This window comes from Typopeltis vanoorti, chromosome 5, assembly GCF_054136105.1.
Source record: "Typopeltis vanoorti isolate ZY-2024b chromosome 5, IOZ_Tvanoo_1.0, whole genome shotgun sequence".
Taxonomy (NCBI): domain Eukaryota; kingdom Metazoa; phylum Arthropoda; class Arachnida; order Uropygi; family Thelyphonidae; genus Typopeltis; species Typopeltis vanoorti.
In genome coordinates this window covers 40274583-40293515 of record NC_143553.1, presented here as the reverse complement: position 1 = coordinate 40293515, position 18933 = coordinate 40274583, and the positions used below count along the sequence as shown (strand labels likewise).

Genomic DNA, 18933 nt, shown 5'->3' with positions numbered 1-18933 from the left:
TGATGACTGATGGGGTTCTATTCCTTATCATCTCAGGAAAAAAAAAAAAAGTTACCAATAAAACTACAAAGCCTCAGTTCCTGAAATCACCATCCATTGAGCATAATTAAGATAATTACAATGCAATTAATTACATATATATAATTATGTAATTACATAATTACAATGCAATTAAGACACAATGTAACACTATTAATGTCCACCATCCCTACATCATTTCAGATGTTTCGAAACTCTTCATGTAAATATGAACACAAAACTCTTGACCAAACAGAACAATACATTGCCATTGATGCAGAGTATATGGGATGTTTTTCCCACATTTCTGAAGAAAGTTACACTCAAAACTGTCTTTCATCCCATGAAGTAACAATTCTTACACCAGTCATGCATTTTTCTTTATTATTGCTTTTACATTTTTTTGTGCATGCTTATATTTTAGTATATTTTAAGTTTTTTACACATTTTAAAATCTCGATTTTATCCAATCTTGCATCTTTTGGGCTTTACCTTTTAAACCTTTTAGGTCCTTAATACTATAATTTTTAGCTATCATTCCTATGTTTTGGTTTCAATTTATTATTTGTGTATCATGAGTTCCTTCATTAAGTTTTTATGCCACTGTTTTTTATTTAATATGTTTATACTTCGATGTTTACATATTGCTTTCTATTTTATATAGCATTAGCTGGTCCAAAGATTATTGGGATCTCTGAGACATGGTTGCAGAGATGATATACTAATAGGAATAGAAGTAGCATGGGTACAGCATTTTTTGAGAGGATAGGAAGGGAAAATGCAGTGGTGGAGTACAGCTTATGATAAGTGATGACTTATGTCCTCTAAGAGTGGAGGATTTGCAGGGCAATTGCACTAATGATTTTGAAAGCACATGGTGTGAGGTAGAGGTGGGCAAGACAGATTATTTAGTGGGGTGTTGCTACAAGCCAGGGAGCACAGAGGAGTGAGGAGGATGAGATGTTTAGGCAGTTGAGCTTGGCAAGTGCAAGAAGAATGATTGTTATATGAGATTTTAACTACAGCATTATAAATTGGAAAGAGGATACTGCATGAAGTAATAAGAGAATGGAATTTCTAGAATTCTTGAGGGATAAATTTTTTTAGGCAACATGTAGTAGAAGGAACATGAGGTTCAAGAGATTTGGATTTGGTCATAACATCAGAAGAGCTGATAATAACTGAGATGGCATCTCTGCCCCTAGTTAGAGAGTGACCATGTGGTTTTGATTTGGAAGATGAATAGACATGCAGGAATATCAAAGAGAGAAAAATGTATGTGGAATTATAAGGCAGGTTATTATAGTAGTCTTAGATATCAACTTGGGGCAGTCCATGGAATTGGGAGGGCAAGATATCATTAGTGCTTGGGGAAATTGTGAAGGAATATTTATTAGAAGCAATAACAAGCTGTATACCACGAGCAAAGACCAGGATACAATCTGGTGTAAAGTGGATGATAAATAATATCAAACAGGAAATACAAGTTAAAAAGAGGTATAAGGAGAGGGACGGAGAGCAGATGCATGAGGAATATAAGACTCAGGCCAGGAGAGTGACTGGTATGGTAAGGAAGGCAAAATTGGAATATGAGAAGAGATTCGCCTCGAGATCCAAAGAAAATCCTAAGGAATTTTTTTAGTTATGTGGCCTGTAGGAGGAGAAATTATTGTGGAAGAATGACATTCTTGGATAAAAATGGGAATAGAGTGACTGATACAAAGGATATAGTGGAGGTGTTCAATGAACACTTTATTGTGGTATTTCATCCTGGAGAGGTAGATTTGAGGTTTAGAAGTGCAAGAGGAGAGTGTATTTCTAATAATGAGTACTCTGGATGTTAATAAAGCAGTGGGACCGGATGGAATTTCGCCACGGGTTTTGAAAGAATGCGCTAAATAACTGACAGCTCCATTGACCTGACTTTTCAATCAAAGTCTGGCCAAGGGAAAGGTACCTAAGGAGTGGAAGGAGGGTAAGATAGTGCCATTGCATAAGAATGGTAGCAGACTGGAATTGTCAAATTATAGACCAGTCTGTGTGTCATCAGTAGTTGTTAAGATCTTGGAGAAATTAGTGAGGAATCATATACAGCTTTGGGCAGATGGGGGTAATGTTATCCATGAGTAATGTTAACTATGGTAATACAACATGGATTTGTTAAGGGGTGCTCTTGCTTTAGTAACATTATTGCCTTTTATAATAAAGTGACAAGAGCAGTTGATTAGGGAAAGGCATATTCTGCCATTTATTTGCATTTTACAAAGGCATTTGACAGGGTACCACATGATAAGCTGATATTTAAATTGCAGCACATGGGTTTGGATGTCAAGTTGGTCAACTGGATTCAGGATTCACTATCTGATAGGTATCAGAGAGTTGTTTATGGGGGGGGGGGGGTATCAAGGAGGCAGAAAGTTACAAGTGTAGTCCCACAGGGCTCAGTACTTGGACCTATATTGTTTAACCTTTATATCAATGACATTGTCAGTGGATTGCAGGGGGATATTCAGTTGTTTGCGGATGATGCAAAGCTGGGAAAGTTATTAGTAATAGTGCAGATGTGGCAGCTCTGCAAGAGGATTTGAATAAGCTAGACAGATAGGCAAATAAATGGAGTTATCAGTTAAATGTAAGGTCTTGAGGTTTGGGACACATCGATAGGATGCTGCATACTGTATTGGAAGAGCTATACTGGGGGAAGTAGGGGAGACAAGAGATCTCGGGTTGATGATTGATAGAAACCTGAAATTCATATTGCAAAGGTGGTGAAGGTAATACAGAGGATTGCTGCAAAAATGAGAAGGATGCTGACCTGCAGAGATAAGAGTTATCATTCTGTCCTATAAGACCCTGATCAGACCACACTTAGACTATTGTTTTCAGATTTGGTCCCTAGGATTTGAAGGGGATAAATTAACTGTGGAAAGGGTACAAAGGCAGATAACAAAGATAGTTTCAGGACTGTACAATGTTAGTTATGAGGATCTGCTGAGGGAATGTGGACTGCAGAGTTTGGTGGATAGAAGAAGGAGAGGTGATATGATTGAGACTTTTAAACTGTTGAGAGGTGGTTAGAGGGTTGATACTGGGGAGTTCTTTCGCTTGGTTGAACAGCAGGAAGAGTGATAACAAGGGGCCATCCCTGGAAGTTTTAAAAGGAAGTTGTGAGCAAGAGGGTGAGGAGTGGTTTCTTTGCATAGAGGGTGGTTGAACCGTGGAATGCATTGCCTGATAGAGTGATGAGAGCACGAATGGTCAATGAGTTCAAGGAGTTTTATGATAAACTCTACGGTTTCCAGGATGAGCCTCCCACAATGAATCTTTTGATTCCATGGAGACCTGAATCATCATCATAATAATAATAATCTTATCAAATTATTTTTCCATATTTTCACTTTCTTATATTTTTTTGAACAATTTATACTAATCTTAAAGACAAATTACTACACAGTTAATTTAATTTTGAAGCCTCTATATGTCTATAAATTAAAACTACCTAGGCAGGTTTACAATATCATTATTCTCACTAAATATTATAACAAATATATTCTTCATTAACATAATTTAAATGAACTACAGCCAAAAACTCATTCATAAATGTAGAGAGCTCCATATAAAAAAAAAAAATGTAAAACAAAAAAGAATCTTGCTTATACATTCTCATATTTAAACTAAAGAAGCTACATGAACTCAAAGATTCAGAACACCATTTAACTTTAAAAAAATAAATAAAAAGTTACATCTGCATATCATAAAGACAATTTCATGAAAACAAATTCCTACCACCAAATTCATCTCGTAACGAGGCTGATTTTTTGCTGTCTGCAATGCAATTCTCCATATCTTTGTATACTTGTTTGAGAACAGTTTCCCCTTCAGGTATCGAAGGTAGATCTCGTGGTGAGTTTGGATTATTTGGATTAGCTGGAAAACTATCATAAGTAATTTGTTCTTGAGAATCTTGTAGTTCTGCAGAATACCAGACATTATAACCCTCTTCTTCAAATACATTTCTTAGGTGATATACCTAAAAATATATGAGTGTGTGTGTGTATATATATATATATATATATATATATTTATAAAATAACATCAAGATAAATTCAAAAAACTTTAAAAAGATATCTAAACCTACATGGAGGATATTTTTTTTTGGTTCATCAAAGTGGTTTCTGCTCCTTTATTCATCCAAATTTTGCACTTAGCTGTGCACGTTTGTCACTATAAAGGAAAGAAGTCAAGAGCAGCACCTGATTACAAAATTTTGAATAGCTTAGTTAACAACTAGATCATGCTTAGTGAAAAAGAAACAAGTTCAATTATAGTCTATGAATGCCGGGAATGTACCTAACATTCTTGACTATTATTTATGCTTTGATAAAGTAGATAGTTCATACTAAAGACCTCAATGGAGTCATATGATTAATTTCAGAATGATGGCTCTTAGTGTTGCAAAGTCTTTCCTATGTCTTTAAATTCATTCAATGCAGACACACTCACTACCATCTCAGGTAATGAACTGCTGATACCCACCGCTCTTCTTTTAAAACACTTCCATAGATGGAAGTGTTTTAAAAGAAGCAAGTCCCTTATCTTTGTCTCTCCACTTTGTTCCACTATTTACATCATCTCTGGCAAACACCCCTCAACCACTTTCCTGTCTCAAACATCATTCTTCAAGGTTGGTCGATTGGCAGAGCCTCCGCTACTAATGGCTCACAAAAAAAGTTAAGTGAATGATTGACCCCTTAGTAGTTTTAAGGGGTCAATCATTCGTTTAGTTTTAAGGGGTCAATGAGTCTTTGGACTCCCTGGAGTCCAAAGACTTATCACACATCACTCATCACATAATAATAATAATTACCATGCTCTGCAGATTTTGTATCCGGAATCTGTCCTCAAAGCCAACATTCCTCAGTATCGATATCATTTTTGTTTTTTATTTTGACATCAATCCCACACAAGAAAGGCATCAAAACCTACAATACATCAATCCAGTGTGTGTGTGTGTGTAAGAGATTAAGGTTTAATAAGGAACCTCTCTGTTTCTTGAACAACTGAAGATTGTAGTTTTTGGAGAAGATAGAGTGAAAAAACTTGTTGCAAAGAAGAGACCAATCAACAAAGACAGCTGGACAGATTAAAAGAAGAGGGAGAGAAGTTGGTTCATCAGGTTTAAAGATGAAGAGTAAAGGAAATATGTCCAACAGCTGCTCATGTTCTTGCAGTCATAAAAGGAAGAGGAAGAATAATAGTGACCACCACTTCAGCAGATGTCTATGAAATACCTATGGAAGTCAGCTGAAGACAGAACCTAAAAGGCTTTAATTTGGTATTGTAAAGTTATAAAAATAGAGGATATTATTACATCATTTTTTTATCTGAATAACTCTGTTTGAAAACTTGTTTCAAAAATGGGCAAAAATGATGGCACAAGGAGAGAGGGGGGGGGGGCAGGTGAGCAGGAAATAAATGGAGCAATGTGAAGTGTGATGTATAGATATTTAATGATTTGTGGAGCGCAAATAGAATGCTAGAGGAGTGCTTGCCTAGAAGAACAACAGAAGTGTGTGTCTATGGCAATTAAGTGAGGTGAAGGGTGGGTGAGATGATTGTGAAATATTTGTGAATCACAAATGACCTCTCAGGTCATTTGTGTTAATTGGATAGCAAGAGATTTGAGGTTTATGCTTGAGGTTGTGCAGCAGAAGAGTGTGAAAGACAGGAGCATCAACAATAAATAGTAAAGAAGAGCATCAACAATAAATAGTATGATAGCAGGAATGGATTGAAAGAGAGGCCTGGATTATGTGAATGCTTGCATTGCATTTGAGAATAGAAGAGCTGATTCACAAGAGATGAATTGAATTTGAATGAAAAACATAGGTATCTGGAGAGAATGTTGTTATTGGGACAAGTGAGAATATAAGTGCAGGGACTCTGATAGTACTCTAGAGGTGTACCATCAGTATCTGCTATTCATTGGAATGGAGACACCTGATTATAGAGCTTACCTACTTGATCACTCAGACATATTCTGAGGCAGAGCAGTGTGGGCTGGGTAGGAACAGAGGCAGGTTGTCTATCCTTTTAGATGGCAAGAGTGATAATGTCAATGATGATAGCATTCCACAGCTCTGGTTAGATGGATCATTGCCAATTCTCTTCCAAGCCGATTCATCATTATGGGAGAAAAGACAACAATTGCCCCTATTAATACCATGAACACACTAAATACAATACTGAGCTTACAGTATCTGACATTGTTGGGTCTTACAATCCCTGGAGAACCTAGTTTGGTAGAGAAACAGCTATCAGACTGGACATGCTACTCCAAAACAAAATAAAAGCAAATGTAAGAAAATTAATTTCATTATTGCTAAATAAAGTGTAAGTATATTAGCAGATGATGAAAAGATAGAACTGAAATAAGAAAAATGAAATGGGATATAATAGGTCTAAGTGAAATGAAAAGAAAATAAGAATGTATAACACTAAAATCAGGAAATGTACTTTACTGGAAAGAACCAGATGTCAAGCAGAAAGGAATAGGTTTTCTCAAACAAAAGTATAGCGAACATGGTTACCAAATAGGCTGGAATATCAGATTGGGTATCATATATCAGAGTCAAACATCACAAGAGAAAACCATTAAAATAATACAAATATATGCGCCAACCAGCAATTATATGAAGAAGTAGAATTCTATCACACAGTGTTCAATATAAAATAGCAAGATCCTACAGATTACACAAGAATGTTGGAAGACTTTAATGCATGGCAGGGAAAAAATAAAAATGAACTTGAAAAGTGTAAAGGAAAAAATGGTATCTAGAAAATTCACCAAAAACAATTTATTGAAAGGCAATTTATCAAAAACACAATCAACTAAACCATAAATCCAGTGGAGAAATTATGGAGACACAACACGCATGTTAGAATAATTAATTTAATTAAACTTTAGGAAAGTAACATTCGATGTATCAACCTCTGTATTAAGGTCATCATCAGGAAAAATACATGTGTACAAGATAAAAGCTACATGACACTGCACTATATAAAAATAAGATGAATCGAAATCGAAACTGTCTTTGTTATCCGCTTCTGTACCCTTTCCACAGTTAATTTATCCCCTTCAAATCCTGGGAACCAGATCTGAGAACAATAGTCTAAGTGTGGTGTGATCAGGGTCTTATAAAACAGAATGATAACTCATTTATCTCTGCAGGTCAGCATCCTTCTCATTATTGCAGCAATCCTCTGTGTTACCTTCACTACCTTTTGCAATATGTCCCTTGAATTTCAGGTTTCTATCAATCATCAACCCCAGATCTCTTGTCTCCCCTACTTCCCCCAGTATATCTCCTCCAATAGACTATACAGCATTAAATCAATGTGACCCAAACCTCAAGACCTAACATTTTGCTGCATTAAACCAACACCTCCCATTCATTTGCTCATCTGTCTAGCTTATTCAAATCCTCTTGCATGACTACCACATCTGCACTATTACTAATAACCCTTCCTAGCTTCACATAATTCACAGACAACTGAATATCCCCCTGCAATCCACTGACAATGTCATTGATATAAAGGTTAAACAATATAGGTCCAAGTACTGAGTCCTGTGTGACTACACTTGTAACCTTCTGCCTCCTTGATACCCCCCCCATAAACAACTCTCTGATACCTATCAGATAGTGAATCCTGAATCCAGTTGACCAACTTGACATCCAAAGCCATGTGCTGCAACTTAAATATCAGCTTATCATGTGGAACCTTGTCAAATGCCTTCGCTAAATCCAAGAAAATGGCAGTATATGTCTTTCCACTCCTCACCCTCTTTCTCCCTCACCCTCTTTCTCCCTCACCCTCTTTCTCCCAGTTTCCTTTCGTAACTTCCAGGGGTGGCCCCTTGTCATCACTCTTTCCCACTATTCAACCAAGTGAAGGAACTCCCCAGTGTAAACCCTGTAACCATCTCTCAACAGTTTAAAAGTCTCAATCATATCACCTCTCCTTCTATTCACCAAACTCTGCAGTCCACATTCCCTCAGCCGATCCTCATAACTAACATTGTACAGTACTGAAACTGTCTTTGTTATCCGCTTCTGTACCCTTTCCACAGTTAATTTGGTTATGGTGTGAGTCGCTTGGAGAGACTGCTGCTGGAAGGTAGAGAAGTGAATAGAGAGAATGAATCAGATCGAGAGGGGAGTGATGTGGAAGAGCAGGAGAGTAAGACAGGAGAGATTGAAGGAGTGGAAATGAATGTGGAAGTGAGTGGTATGAGTATAGATAATGAGAGAATGGGTGTGCAAGAGGAGCAGGGAAACGGGGAGGCTCAGGGTGGACAGGGATACACAGCGTGAGAAAGGTGGATGCTCTAAGAGGAGGTGAGAGAAAGTGTGGGCAGGAAAGTAATGGGATGATCAGGGATCAAAAGGAAACAGATGGAATTGCAAAGGGTTCTAAAATGAAGAAGCAGAAAGGGAAATGGCCCCAGTCCAGCATTGAGAGATCACATCGAGTGAGTGGTATCAGTGGAACTAGCTGTAGATCCAGAAATCAGTTGTTGTGTTTGTATACCAATGCTAGAAGTATAAGAAACAAGGCGGATGAAATGGTTGCACTAATTGCGTCTGTGCACCCAGAGATTGTCGGAATAAGTGAGACATGGTTAGATGAGGATGACATCCTGACAGGAATAGAGATGGAAAGGTATGATGTGTTTCGTGAGGATAGAAGGGGTAAAAAGGGAGGGGGAGTGCTATTGATGATAGAGAAAGAGTTATGTCCATACAAGGTAGAGATGCAAGGGGGAAATGGGGCCAGTGGTTTTGAGGCAGTATGGTGTGAGATAGAGGTGAATAGAATCAAATACTTGGTGGGATGTTGTTATAGACCTGGTAATGTGGATGGTGGTGATAGTGAAATGTATGGTCAAATAAGCCAAGCAAATAAGAAAAGGGTGATCATTATGGGTGATTTTAATTATGGCAATATAGACTGGAATGAAGAGATAGCAACTGGAAGTAAAGAAAATGAGTTTCTTGAGTTTTTGAGGGATAACTACCTCAGACAGTATGTAACAGAGGGCACAAGAGGATTAAGGGTCTTGGATTTGGTCATCTCATCGGAGGATGTAATTATCAATGAGGTATCAAATCATCCACCAATTGGTGAAAGTGACCATGAGGTGATTACTTGGGTGGTTGGCAGCAGTGCAAGGACCCCTGTGAAAAAAGGGTATATGTGGAACTACAAGGGGGGTGATTATGAAGAGCTCAGGAGACAGCTTGCAGGTGTTGCATGGAATGAGGAGTTAGCTGGAAAAGAGATCAATGCAGCTTGGGGGATTTTCAAAAAATATTTAGTGGATGCAATGTCTAAATGTATACCACGGGTGAGAAGGTTAAATAAGTTAGGTGTGAGATGGATGAATAAAGAGATTAAGCATGCAATACAGAGAAAAAGGGCATTGTGGAGGCAGCATAAGAGAAGTGGAAGTAACCAATTTCATGAGTTCTACAAAGACCAGGCAAGGAGACTGACTTGATTGGTGAGAGTAGCTAAAGAGAGGTATGAGCAGCAGTTAGCTAATGAAACTAAAAAGAATCCTAGGGAGTTTTTTCGATATGTAGCCAGCAAAAGAAAGAATGATTATGGAAGGATGACATTGATTGGAGGAAATGGTATAAAGACAGCTGTTGCAGAATGTGTGGTGGAGATACTTAATGAGCAGTTCATAAAGATCTTTCAATCTTGTGAATGTGACTTCATGGAGAGATTAAGAGCAGTTGATGATGGGGAGGAGAGACTGACTGTAAGTGAGCAAGAGGTGTTTGGGGAGTTGAGTAAACTAGATGTAAATAAGGCTGTGGGACTTGATAATATATCACCGCGTATTCTGAAGGAATGTGCCAGAGAGTTGACACATGCCTTGACATATTTTTTTAATACGAGTCTTGCACTTGGTCAAGTCCCTAAAGAGTGGAAGGAGGGCAAGATTGTGCCACTTCATAAAGGAGGTGATCGAACTCAAGCATCAAACTATAGGCCTATCTGTGTGTCAGGTGTTGTGGTTAAGTTGTTGGAGAAGCTTGTGAGAACTAGGATCCAGAGTTGGGTTGACAACAATGGTATAATCTTTGATGGACAGCATGGATTTGCTAAAGGGAGGTCGTGTTTTAGTAATCTACTTACTTATTACAATAAAGTGACTGCTTCCCTGGACAGAGGAGAAGGATACACAGTAATATACTTGGATTTCGCAAAAGCTTTTGATAGAGTACCTCATGATAAGTTGACAGTCAAACTAGAGCAGATGGGGTTGGATATTAGATTAGTGCATTGGATTGAAGACTGGCTATCTGATAGGTATCAACAAGTTGTGTATGGGGGTGCAATATCCAGGAAAAGGAAAGTCACTAGTGGAGTGCCTCAGGGATCTGTTTTAGGGCCATTACTATTTAACTTGTATATTAATGATATTGATGAAGATTTGGATGGAGATATTCAGTTGTTTGCAGATGATGCAAAGTTGGGACGAACCATAAAGAGTAGTGAAGATGTTGTGGCCTTGCAAGAAGACTTGAATAAATTGAGTGATTGGGCAAGCAAATGGGGATGTGAGTTCAATGTTGCAAAATGTAAGGTTTTAAAATTTGGAAAACAAAGATGGGATGCAGAATTTATGCTTGGTGAGAATATATTGTTGGAAGTAGAGGAAATAAGAGATCTGGGAGTGATAGTGGATAAGGATCTAAAATTTAGGGGTCACATCGCCAAAATTGTGAAGACAACACAAAGACTTCTGGGAATGATGAGGAGGACACTGACGTGTAGAAATAGGGAGATTCTTGTTCCATTGTATAAGGCTTTGATTAGGCCACACATGGACTATTGTGCCCAGATTTGGTCACCTGGTTTTCAGAAGGATGAAGAGATGTTGGAAAGGGTCCAAAGGCGACTGACTAAGGTAGTTTCTGACCTCTGGAATGTCGAGTATGAGGAAAGATTGAAAAGATGTAATTTGCAGAGACTAGTGGAGAGAAGGAAGAGGGGAGATATGATAGAGACCTACAAGTTGGTAAGGGGTTGCTATAGGATCAATGGTGGAGAAGTTCTACAGCGAATAGTGGGAGATCAGGGGAGAACCAGAGGTCATCCCTGAAAACTGTATAAAGAGGGTGTGAGTAGGGGAGTGAGAGGCAGGTTTTTTTCGTGCAGAGTTGTGAATGATTGGAATGCCTTGCCTGAGAGTGTGGTGTCTGCAAGGAGTTTGAATGTGTTTAAGACCCGGTATGATGAGATGTGTGAGAGATAAAAGGACCTCCTAGATGAGTCTTTGACTCCATGAGGTCTTGTTTAATAATAATAATAATAATAATTTATCCCCTTCAAATCCTGGGAACCAGATCTGAGAACAATAGTCTAAGTGTGGTGTGATCAGGGTCTTATAAAACGGAATGATAACTCATTTATCTCTGCAGCTCAGCATCCTTCTCATTATTGCAGCAATCCTCTGCAAAAAATTAAGTAGTGTTACCTTCACTACCTTTTGCAATATGTCCCTTGAATTTCAGGTTTCTATCAATCATCAACCCCAGATCTCGTCTCCCCTACTTCCCCCAGTATATCTCCTCCAATAGACTATACAGCATTAAATCAATGTGACCCAAACCTCAAGACCTAACATTTTGCTGCATTAAACCAACACCCCACATTCATTTGCTCATCTGTCTAGCTTATTCAAATCCTCTTGCATGACTACCACATCTGCACTATTACTAATAACCCTTCCTAGCTTCACATAATTCACAGACAACTGAATATCCCCCTGCAATCCACTGACAATGTCATTGATATAAAGGTTAAACAATATAGGTCCAAGTACTGAGCCCTGTGTGACTACACTTGTAACCTTCTGCCTCCTTGATACCCCCCCCATAAACAACTCTCTGATACCTATCAGATAGTGAATCCTGAATCCAGTTGACCAACTTGACATCCAAAGCCATGTGCTGCAACTTAAATATCAGCTTATCATGTGGAACCCTGTCAAATGCCTTCCCTAAATCCAAGAAAATGGCAGTATATGTCTTTCCCTCATCACTGCTCTTGTAACTTTATTATAAAAGGCTAGCATATTACTAAAACAAGAGCGTCCCTCACAAATCCATGTTGACTCTCACAGAAACATTACCCTCGTCTGCCAAATGTTGTATATGGTCCCTAACTAATTTTAATATTAGAGAGATAGGGCAGGTTCGAGGTTTAGAGGTGCAGGAGGAGAACATGTTCCAAATAGTGAGTACTTAGTATTTGATCTTCACAACTACTGATGACACACAAACTGGCCTATAATTAGACACTTCCAATCTGATACTGCCTTTATGTAATGGCACTATCTTACCTTCCTTCCATTCCCTTGCCACCTTTCCCATAGCCAGGCTTTCATTGAAAAGCCAGGTCAAAGCTTTCAGTTCCTTAGCACATTCTCTCAAAACTCAGTGAAATACCATCCAGTCCCACAGCTTTACTGATATCCAGAGTACTCAGTATTTGGAACACGTTCTCCTCCTGCACCTCTATACCTCGAACCTGCCCTATCTCTCTAGTATTAAAATTTACTCCTCCAGGATGAAATACACCAATAAAGTGTTTATTGAACAATTCCACTATGTCCTCTGCATCAGTCACTCTATTCACATTTTTATCCCACAATGTCATTCTTCCACAATCATTTCTCCTCCTACTCGCCACATAGCTAAAAATAGCAAGAAAGATAATGGGGAAAAAACATGAGAAAAGAGAGAATGATAAAGGAAAAATGAGGAAATATACTGAAGAGGGGAAAAGGCATACAAGAGATGGAGGAGGCTAAGTGATGAAACCTCAATATACCCTCAATAAATCATATTCCCAGCAAATATTGAAATGGAAACAAACCAACTTTAAAACTAGCTTCCCTTATTCATTCTCCAAAAGATGAAGTTCACCCATTATCAGTAGCTGAATTATATAGAAAACACTGCTAGTATAAACTCGTATAAACCGAGCAAAATAGGGAGAAGAACACCAGAATTATAGTTATGAACCAATACGAATAAAGTGAATTAGCATCATGTGCTCAACACCCTACAATTAGATGGAGAAAAATCTGTTACACTAAAAAGATTAAGATTTAAAAGTGACAAATTATTCTGGAAATCTGCCCATGCTTTATAGAATACCTCTAATCTGAAGAAGTATGGATGTTAAAAACTTCCAAACATTTGATAAACTCTAATTCTGCATTCAAATCAAGAAACACCTGCCATGCATAGATGGCATAGTCAATATTTGAATGCTTGCTTGATATTCTATTCTTATTCAAATTATTTTGTTGGACATGTTATCTTCATCCAACATACTGCATAAAAATATTCATATTTTTATATCTGTTTTGTAAATAAACTATTAAAGTTCTTTATTAACATGTATAACCGAAGTCTAAATAAGTACATCAGGCATATGTATTTACTGTACAGAAATTGGTAAGATACTTCATAACAAGGAAACAAGCAAAGAGTAAAGGCTATTCCTGGTAGTTGTGTAAAGTAATGGTGAGTAAGAGGTAATTTTTTTTGCATGGACAGTAGTATAGGTGCATGGTATGCATTACCTACGAGAATGGGGAAAAGCACAATAAATAAATTTGAGGAGTGATATGATAGATTAAAGAAGAATTCATGACATCAATCTCATGATTCCATGGAGTTTCTGAATAATAATAATATTTTGTACAATGCAAGCATTTGTGGTTGCATAGTGCTATATTAGTTTAGGTGTTTATAGTTAACTCTGAAATTGCTGGCTACATCGCTAGCAATGAACTGAAAAGAAAAGTGTTTTTTTTTTTTTTAATGTGTTTACTTTTATGCTTTAAAGTATATCATATTTAACTTGATGAAACTTGTTCTTTCATTTGTCCCTGTAACAGCGTCTTAAAGAGACAAAGCGTTTGTTTCATATTTTTACTAAGCCATGTCACAATTTTTTAAAAATAAACCAATACAAATTAATTAATGTAATTTTCTTTGCTACTGATGATATTGGATGTATCACACTTAAGTATTCATGGTTGTTTACTGGAATAATATGGTTTATTATGGAAAATATAACCCTACTGTTAGAGGAAGCATTATGCAAAATTTCATTTTCAAACTGATGATCATGCTTCAAGATTTCAAAAATATTTATACTATGCCTGTGAATAAAAAATCATCTTTTAAAAATACAATTAATCTCTTCCTCATTTGCACTAATTAGCTTAATAAAAATGTGAAGCGCACACACACTTACTAAACTCTTTTGCTTTGGGTGAGCACTAATAACTATCAGCTGCTTTTCCATATTTTTATTCAGCATAGGCATACATGAATCAGAACTAAAATTTTCATCCTGAAGATTGTGATCAAAATTTGACATTCGCTGGTTACTGGTTAACTGGATATTATAAACATCACGAAATGAAGATGTCCAATTTCTTGTAGGTGACTAGAGTAAAATGAAAAAAATATAAAGGAACAAATATAAGAATACTAATTAATATCATCATAAATATATAGTAGCTGTTATAATTTTTAGTTTTAAAAATGTTTTGACTTAATTTTTTTTTTTTTTAAATAACTTCACTATAACTTCAACGAACCTCTGTAGCTCAGTTGGTTTGGACAAGCCCTTTGATATGAAATACTGGGGGGTCTGAATCCAGTCTATGATGTGAGGAATCTTTATCAAGCATTTTAAATCGAATGGTGAGTTAATTGGTCTCATATGGAGGTGGAAGGTTTATTTCTCCTGGAAACTTAGGTTTTTCATCCCTCAAAACATGTAAACTGGCCACAACTAGCACAATATACAGACATAGCACACTTCAGGAATAAGGACTAACTACCTTATTTTGTTTGATTTGGTTTCGAACATCTGCACAATGAAGCATGGATCCACGTGTGTAAGCATAAATCAGAAAGGAAGGATCACTGCTATGCTCTTAATCCTCTAGCAATGCATTCACATATTCTCCCTTGATCAACTTTTAATAATGACTGCTCATCCCTCCTGCACTCACATGTCCACTTGCAGTTCAAGCAGTAAAATCTTTTTTCTTACTTTTATATTTTCTGAAACAATCTTAAGTGCATCAGTCCATCTAAATTCATATATTGGTCTTCCTCCAAGTTCATAAGAGAAACTTAGGGATTTAAAAAAAAAAAGGAAAAATAAATGAAATTTTTATTCAATAGGTGGCCTTCAGGTCATCATTAGGAGCATATTTAGACTACATACATTAACCAAACTGCAACTTACATAGCAATGGTGGGATATAATATTCATTATTTAAATTAAACATTAAAAATCGTAGGCATCTAGTGAGAGAAAAAAAAAACACTAAAAGAGACATCTGGACTAATTGTGAAGGGTTTGCAAACCCTTTGCATTAGTCCTTGATGTTTGGTGATCATTACCAAAGCCTATGGTCCTTGATGTACACTATCTACCAATAATTCTCTGGACACCGCTATTTGAATTTATGGAACACTCCAAGTTTGTTAATAATATAAAAACTGGTGTACAGATAGTAGGAAGCAGTATTTCATCGTAGCAGTTGAATACAGGTGGTATGGCAACACAACGTGAACTCAGTGATTTCGAGAGAGGTGTCCATGCGTGCCATTGCCACTCAACTGGAGCATCCAAAATCAATGGTTGGTGATGTGATCAACAAACGGAAACGTTCTGGCATCACTAGTGCAGGAAAACACACGGTGTCTGCTGAAAATGACTGACAGGGACAGGAGGGTGTTAAAACAGGGTATGCAAAAACAGGATACAATCATGATGAGTTCCAGAGTGCCAGTAACACCATGGTGAGCACTAATACTGCATAAAAAAACTCCACTTACTAGGTTTCTCCTTTTACAACAGTGAAGAAGGTGGCTCGTCTGGCCTGTTGCAAAGAGCATGTGAACTGGAGAATTGACCAGCGGAAAACACTACTCTGGAGGGATGAATCAAGGTTCATCTGTTTCCAGTCTAATGGCAGGATGTGGGTGTGGAGGTAGCCTGAATGCTTGTTACCACAATGTGTTGTACACACGGTAAAGCTTGGTGGTGGAGGAATAATGGTGTGGGAGTGCATTGAGCTGGACTGGAACTATTGGTCGTTGTCCATGGTTCCATGAAGGCAGTTCAGTACCTTGACATTTGGGATAATTAGGTGCTGCCTAAACAGTGCAGTTTTTGTGGAACAAACCCATGTTATTATCAAGATGATAATGCCTTATGCCACAAAGCTGCAGCTATTATGGAACGTATTAAGAGATGAGTATTAGATAACTGCCCTGGCCTGCATAGAGTCCTGACCTCAATCCAATCAAACACCTGTGGGATGAATGGAAACAGCAAATGAGGTCCAGAGCAGCACATCCTCGATGTGTCGCTGAACTCAGTGCTGCTTTGATGGAGGAATGGAGACAAATTCCACCTGATGTCTGCTGCACATTGGTGGAAAGCCTCCCTGAAATGGTGCAGGAGTGATCAAAGCCAAAGATAGACATACCCAATATTAGGTTTCGTCTGTTGGTATCAATTGTAAATTGCTCAAGTGTCCAGACAATTATTGGGAGATAGTGTATATACGATATTGCATTATTAGAACCAATTAGTGGTAAGCAAATATGGCGATGCATTATTGCTTTAAATGCTGATTGTTCATCTTGCATTCTGATTGCTTAAGTCATCTTTCCTTACCCATTCTTTAATATGGATAATGTTAAGTTCCTTTCTGATACCTTCACTCTTAAAATATGGTTCTGCTATTAGTGCCATGTGCTAACTCTCTCAATATTCCTTAGAGCCCTTATCTGGGGGGGGGGGGGGTCTTCGATATTTTAACAACCATTTTTTATTTAATCCATCTCTCAGATCTATATGTTAAAATTCATTAAAGCATTTTGCATACTGCTGCTTTACATTCTGTTTATTTTATCTCAGATGCTCCATTATATTTCTTTAACTATCTCCCTATCATAGCAGCCATAATTATTTTGAAACATATTCACTTACTCATGATCTTTACTGTCTGCTCGGTTAGCCTAGTGGCTTTGAGCTTCGCAACCATATGCCTGGGGAAGGAGTGTCCTAGGTTCGATTCCAGCGACGAGAGGAGCTTAAGGATCTTCCATAGCCAAGTTAGCCTGTCTTGGGTATGGACAGTAGGGTTTTTCTCACCAGTTTTGCTGGGGGTTTTCATCCTGCAAACAGGCAAACCGGCCCCGTAAACACACACGGATACAGTCAGGAATACCTAAGATGATCCCTCCAGCCATAGGTCTGAATTGTCAGCTATGCCGCTCCCAAGCCCAGATAAAAGTAGGGGGAATTGAGGTGGTGCCATACTTCCCTGTAAAAGAGGCTCACAGCTGCTGAATCACCATATGAAATTTAAAAAAAAATCATCTTTACTAAGGACAGTAAACAGATAGTTAACATGCATCAAATTTTAGCAATCTTAATGCACTGAGAATGAAACAGATGATTTCAAGTTATCTTTGTGTGTCCAAAGATTTCTGGAATGTGTATAATTTGCTTAACTGAGGATGATATGCACAGGAAAGATAGAAAGGATATAAGAAAGAGGAAGATGGAGAAAGTTGTTAGCATGGTTGGCTGAGTAGTTAACGTACCCACTCTCCAACCAACATGGTGGGTTCATATCCTGCCATGAACAGGAATGTTTGCAATTGTCTTTGGATGAAAGATGAATTTCACTGTCCAGTGTGAAACCACTGGCTCACTTTGGAGGTCTGATGTGGCTTGAAAAAGTTTCGTATTTGGTCCCTATCAGGGTTTCCAGATTATATAAAAACTTTAAAATTTTAAATAAATAAAATAAAATTTAAAAATTCCTTAATGCACGGTACTGATGTACTATAGGTTTACACCTTTCATGGGGTGGGAGTCACAAAAAAAAAAGTACTGCTTATGATAGTAGAGGAATTGATATTCATTTAGGACTCAGGTAAAAATGGCAGCAGATATGGCTTTAAGGCTGTCTAGAGGAGACAACTCCAATGAACTAGCCACTACCATTCATCTAATCATGTAAGAAGACAAGTAGCTAGTGGTCAACATCCATACATAGCTCAACTCTAAACTTATTGAACCAACTTTTCATCTACTGCTATTCTTTGGAACAGCTTTCTCCCCTATGGTTTTACCCAATGGATATAATTCCAACTTTACAAGAAATGTCAATAGATTTTTTCTTTCTCCTGAATCCTTGCCTACACATACAGCACTGTTGTGGTACAGGTTTAGTGATCTCTCATGTGAAGGGCTAACATAAAAACAACAACAAAAGATGCACATACACACACACATCCAGGGCACACCCGAAAAAATAGCCAAAGTGCTCCACACCACTTTTAAACAATATATCAAATTATGCAGACCCTTCTCAATTCACCCGAAGATAAATTTTGTCCTCTGCCACATGCAGAAGTGTTTTTCTCTTGTGAATTGGCTTACTACAGATACACAGAACATCTGTTGACATCTGCCTCAGAGAAATAAGGAGTACATTTGCCATCATTGTTATGGCAACTTAGAACTTACTTTAGACATCCTGTTACAGAGGAGCAGACATTACAAGAGAGAGAGAGACTGTTTGTTGAGTCAGTAGCAGCACTGAACTGAAATACTCCCTAAAACCTCAATAATATGGCGGTATTAATTTGCCAAAAATATGAGAGACAGTTATTTTACTAGACTTAAAACTTATAAACTTCCTTTTTATCCAATAGTAGAATGCACCAGAATTAGATTAGTTCATTTCTTGTGTCTGTTATAACAAACACAAGG

General features: G+C 37.6%; 1 protein-coding gene across 1 annotated transcript in view; it reads right to left on the bottom strand.

The window, feature by feature from the left end:
• Positions 1–18933, bottom strand: part of LOC150106331 (uncharacterized) — a 404058-nt gene that overhangs the window by 170459 nt on the left and 214666 nt on the right. The window contains exons 9-10 of the mRNA XM_090393084.1: positions 14371–14565; positions 3805–4048 (exon numbers count right to left, since the gene is read on the bottom strand). Of these exons, the coding sequence (XP_090249210.1) occupies positions 3805–4048; positions 14371–14565 (439 nt within the window). The remainder of the gene's footprint in view (positions 1–3804; positions 4049–14370; positions 14566–18933) is intronic.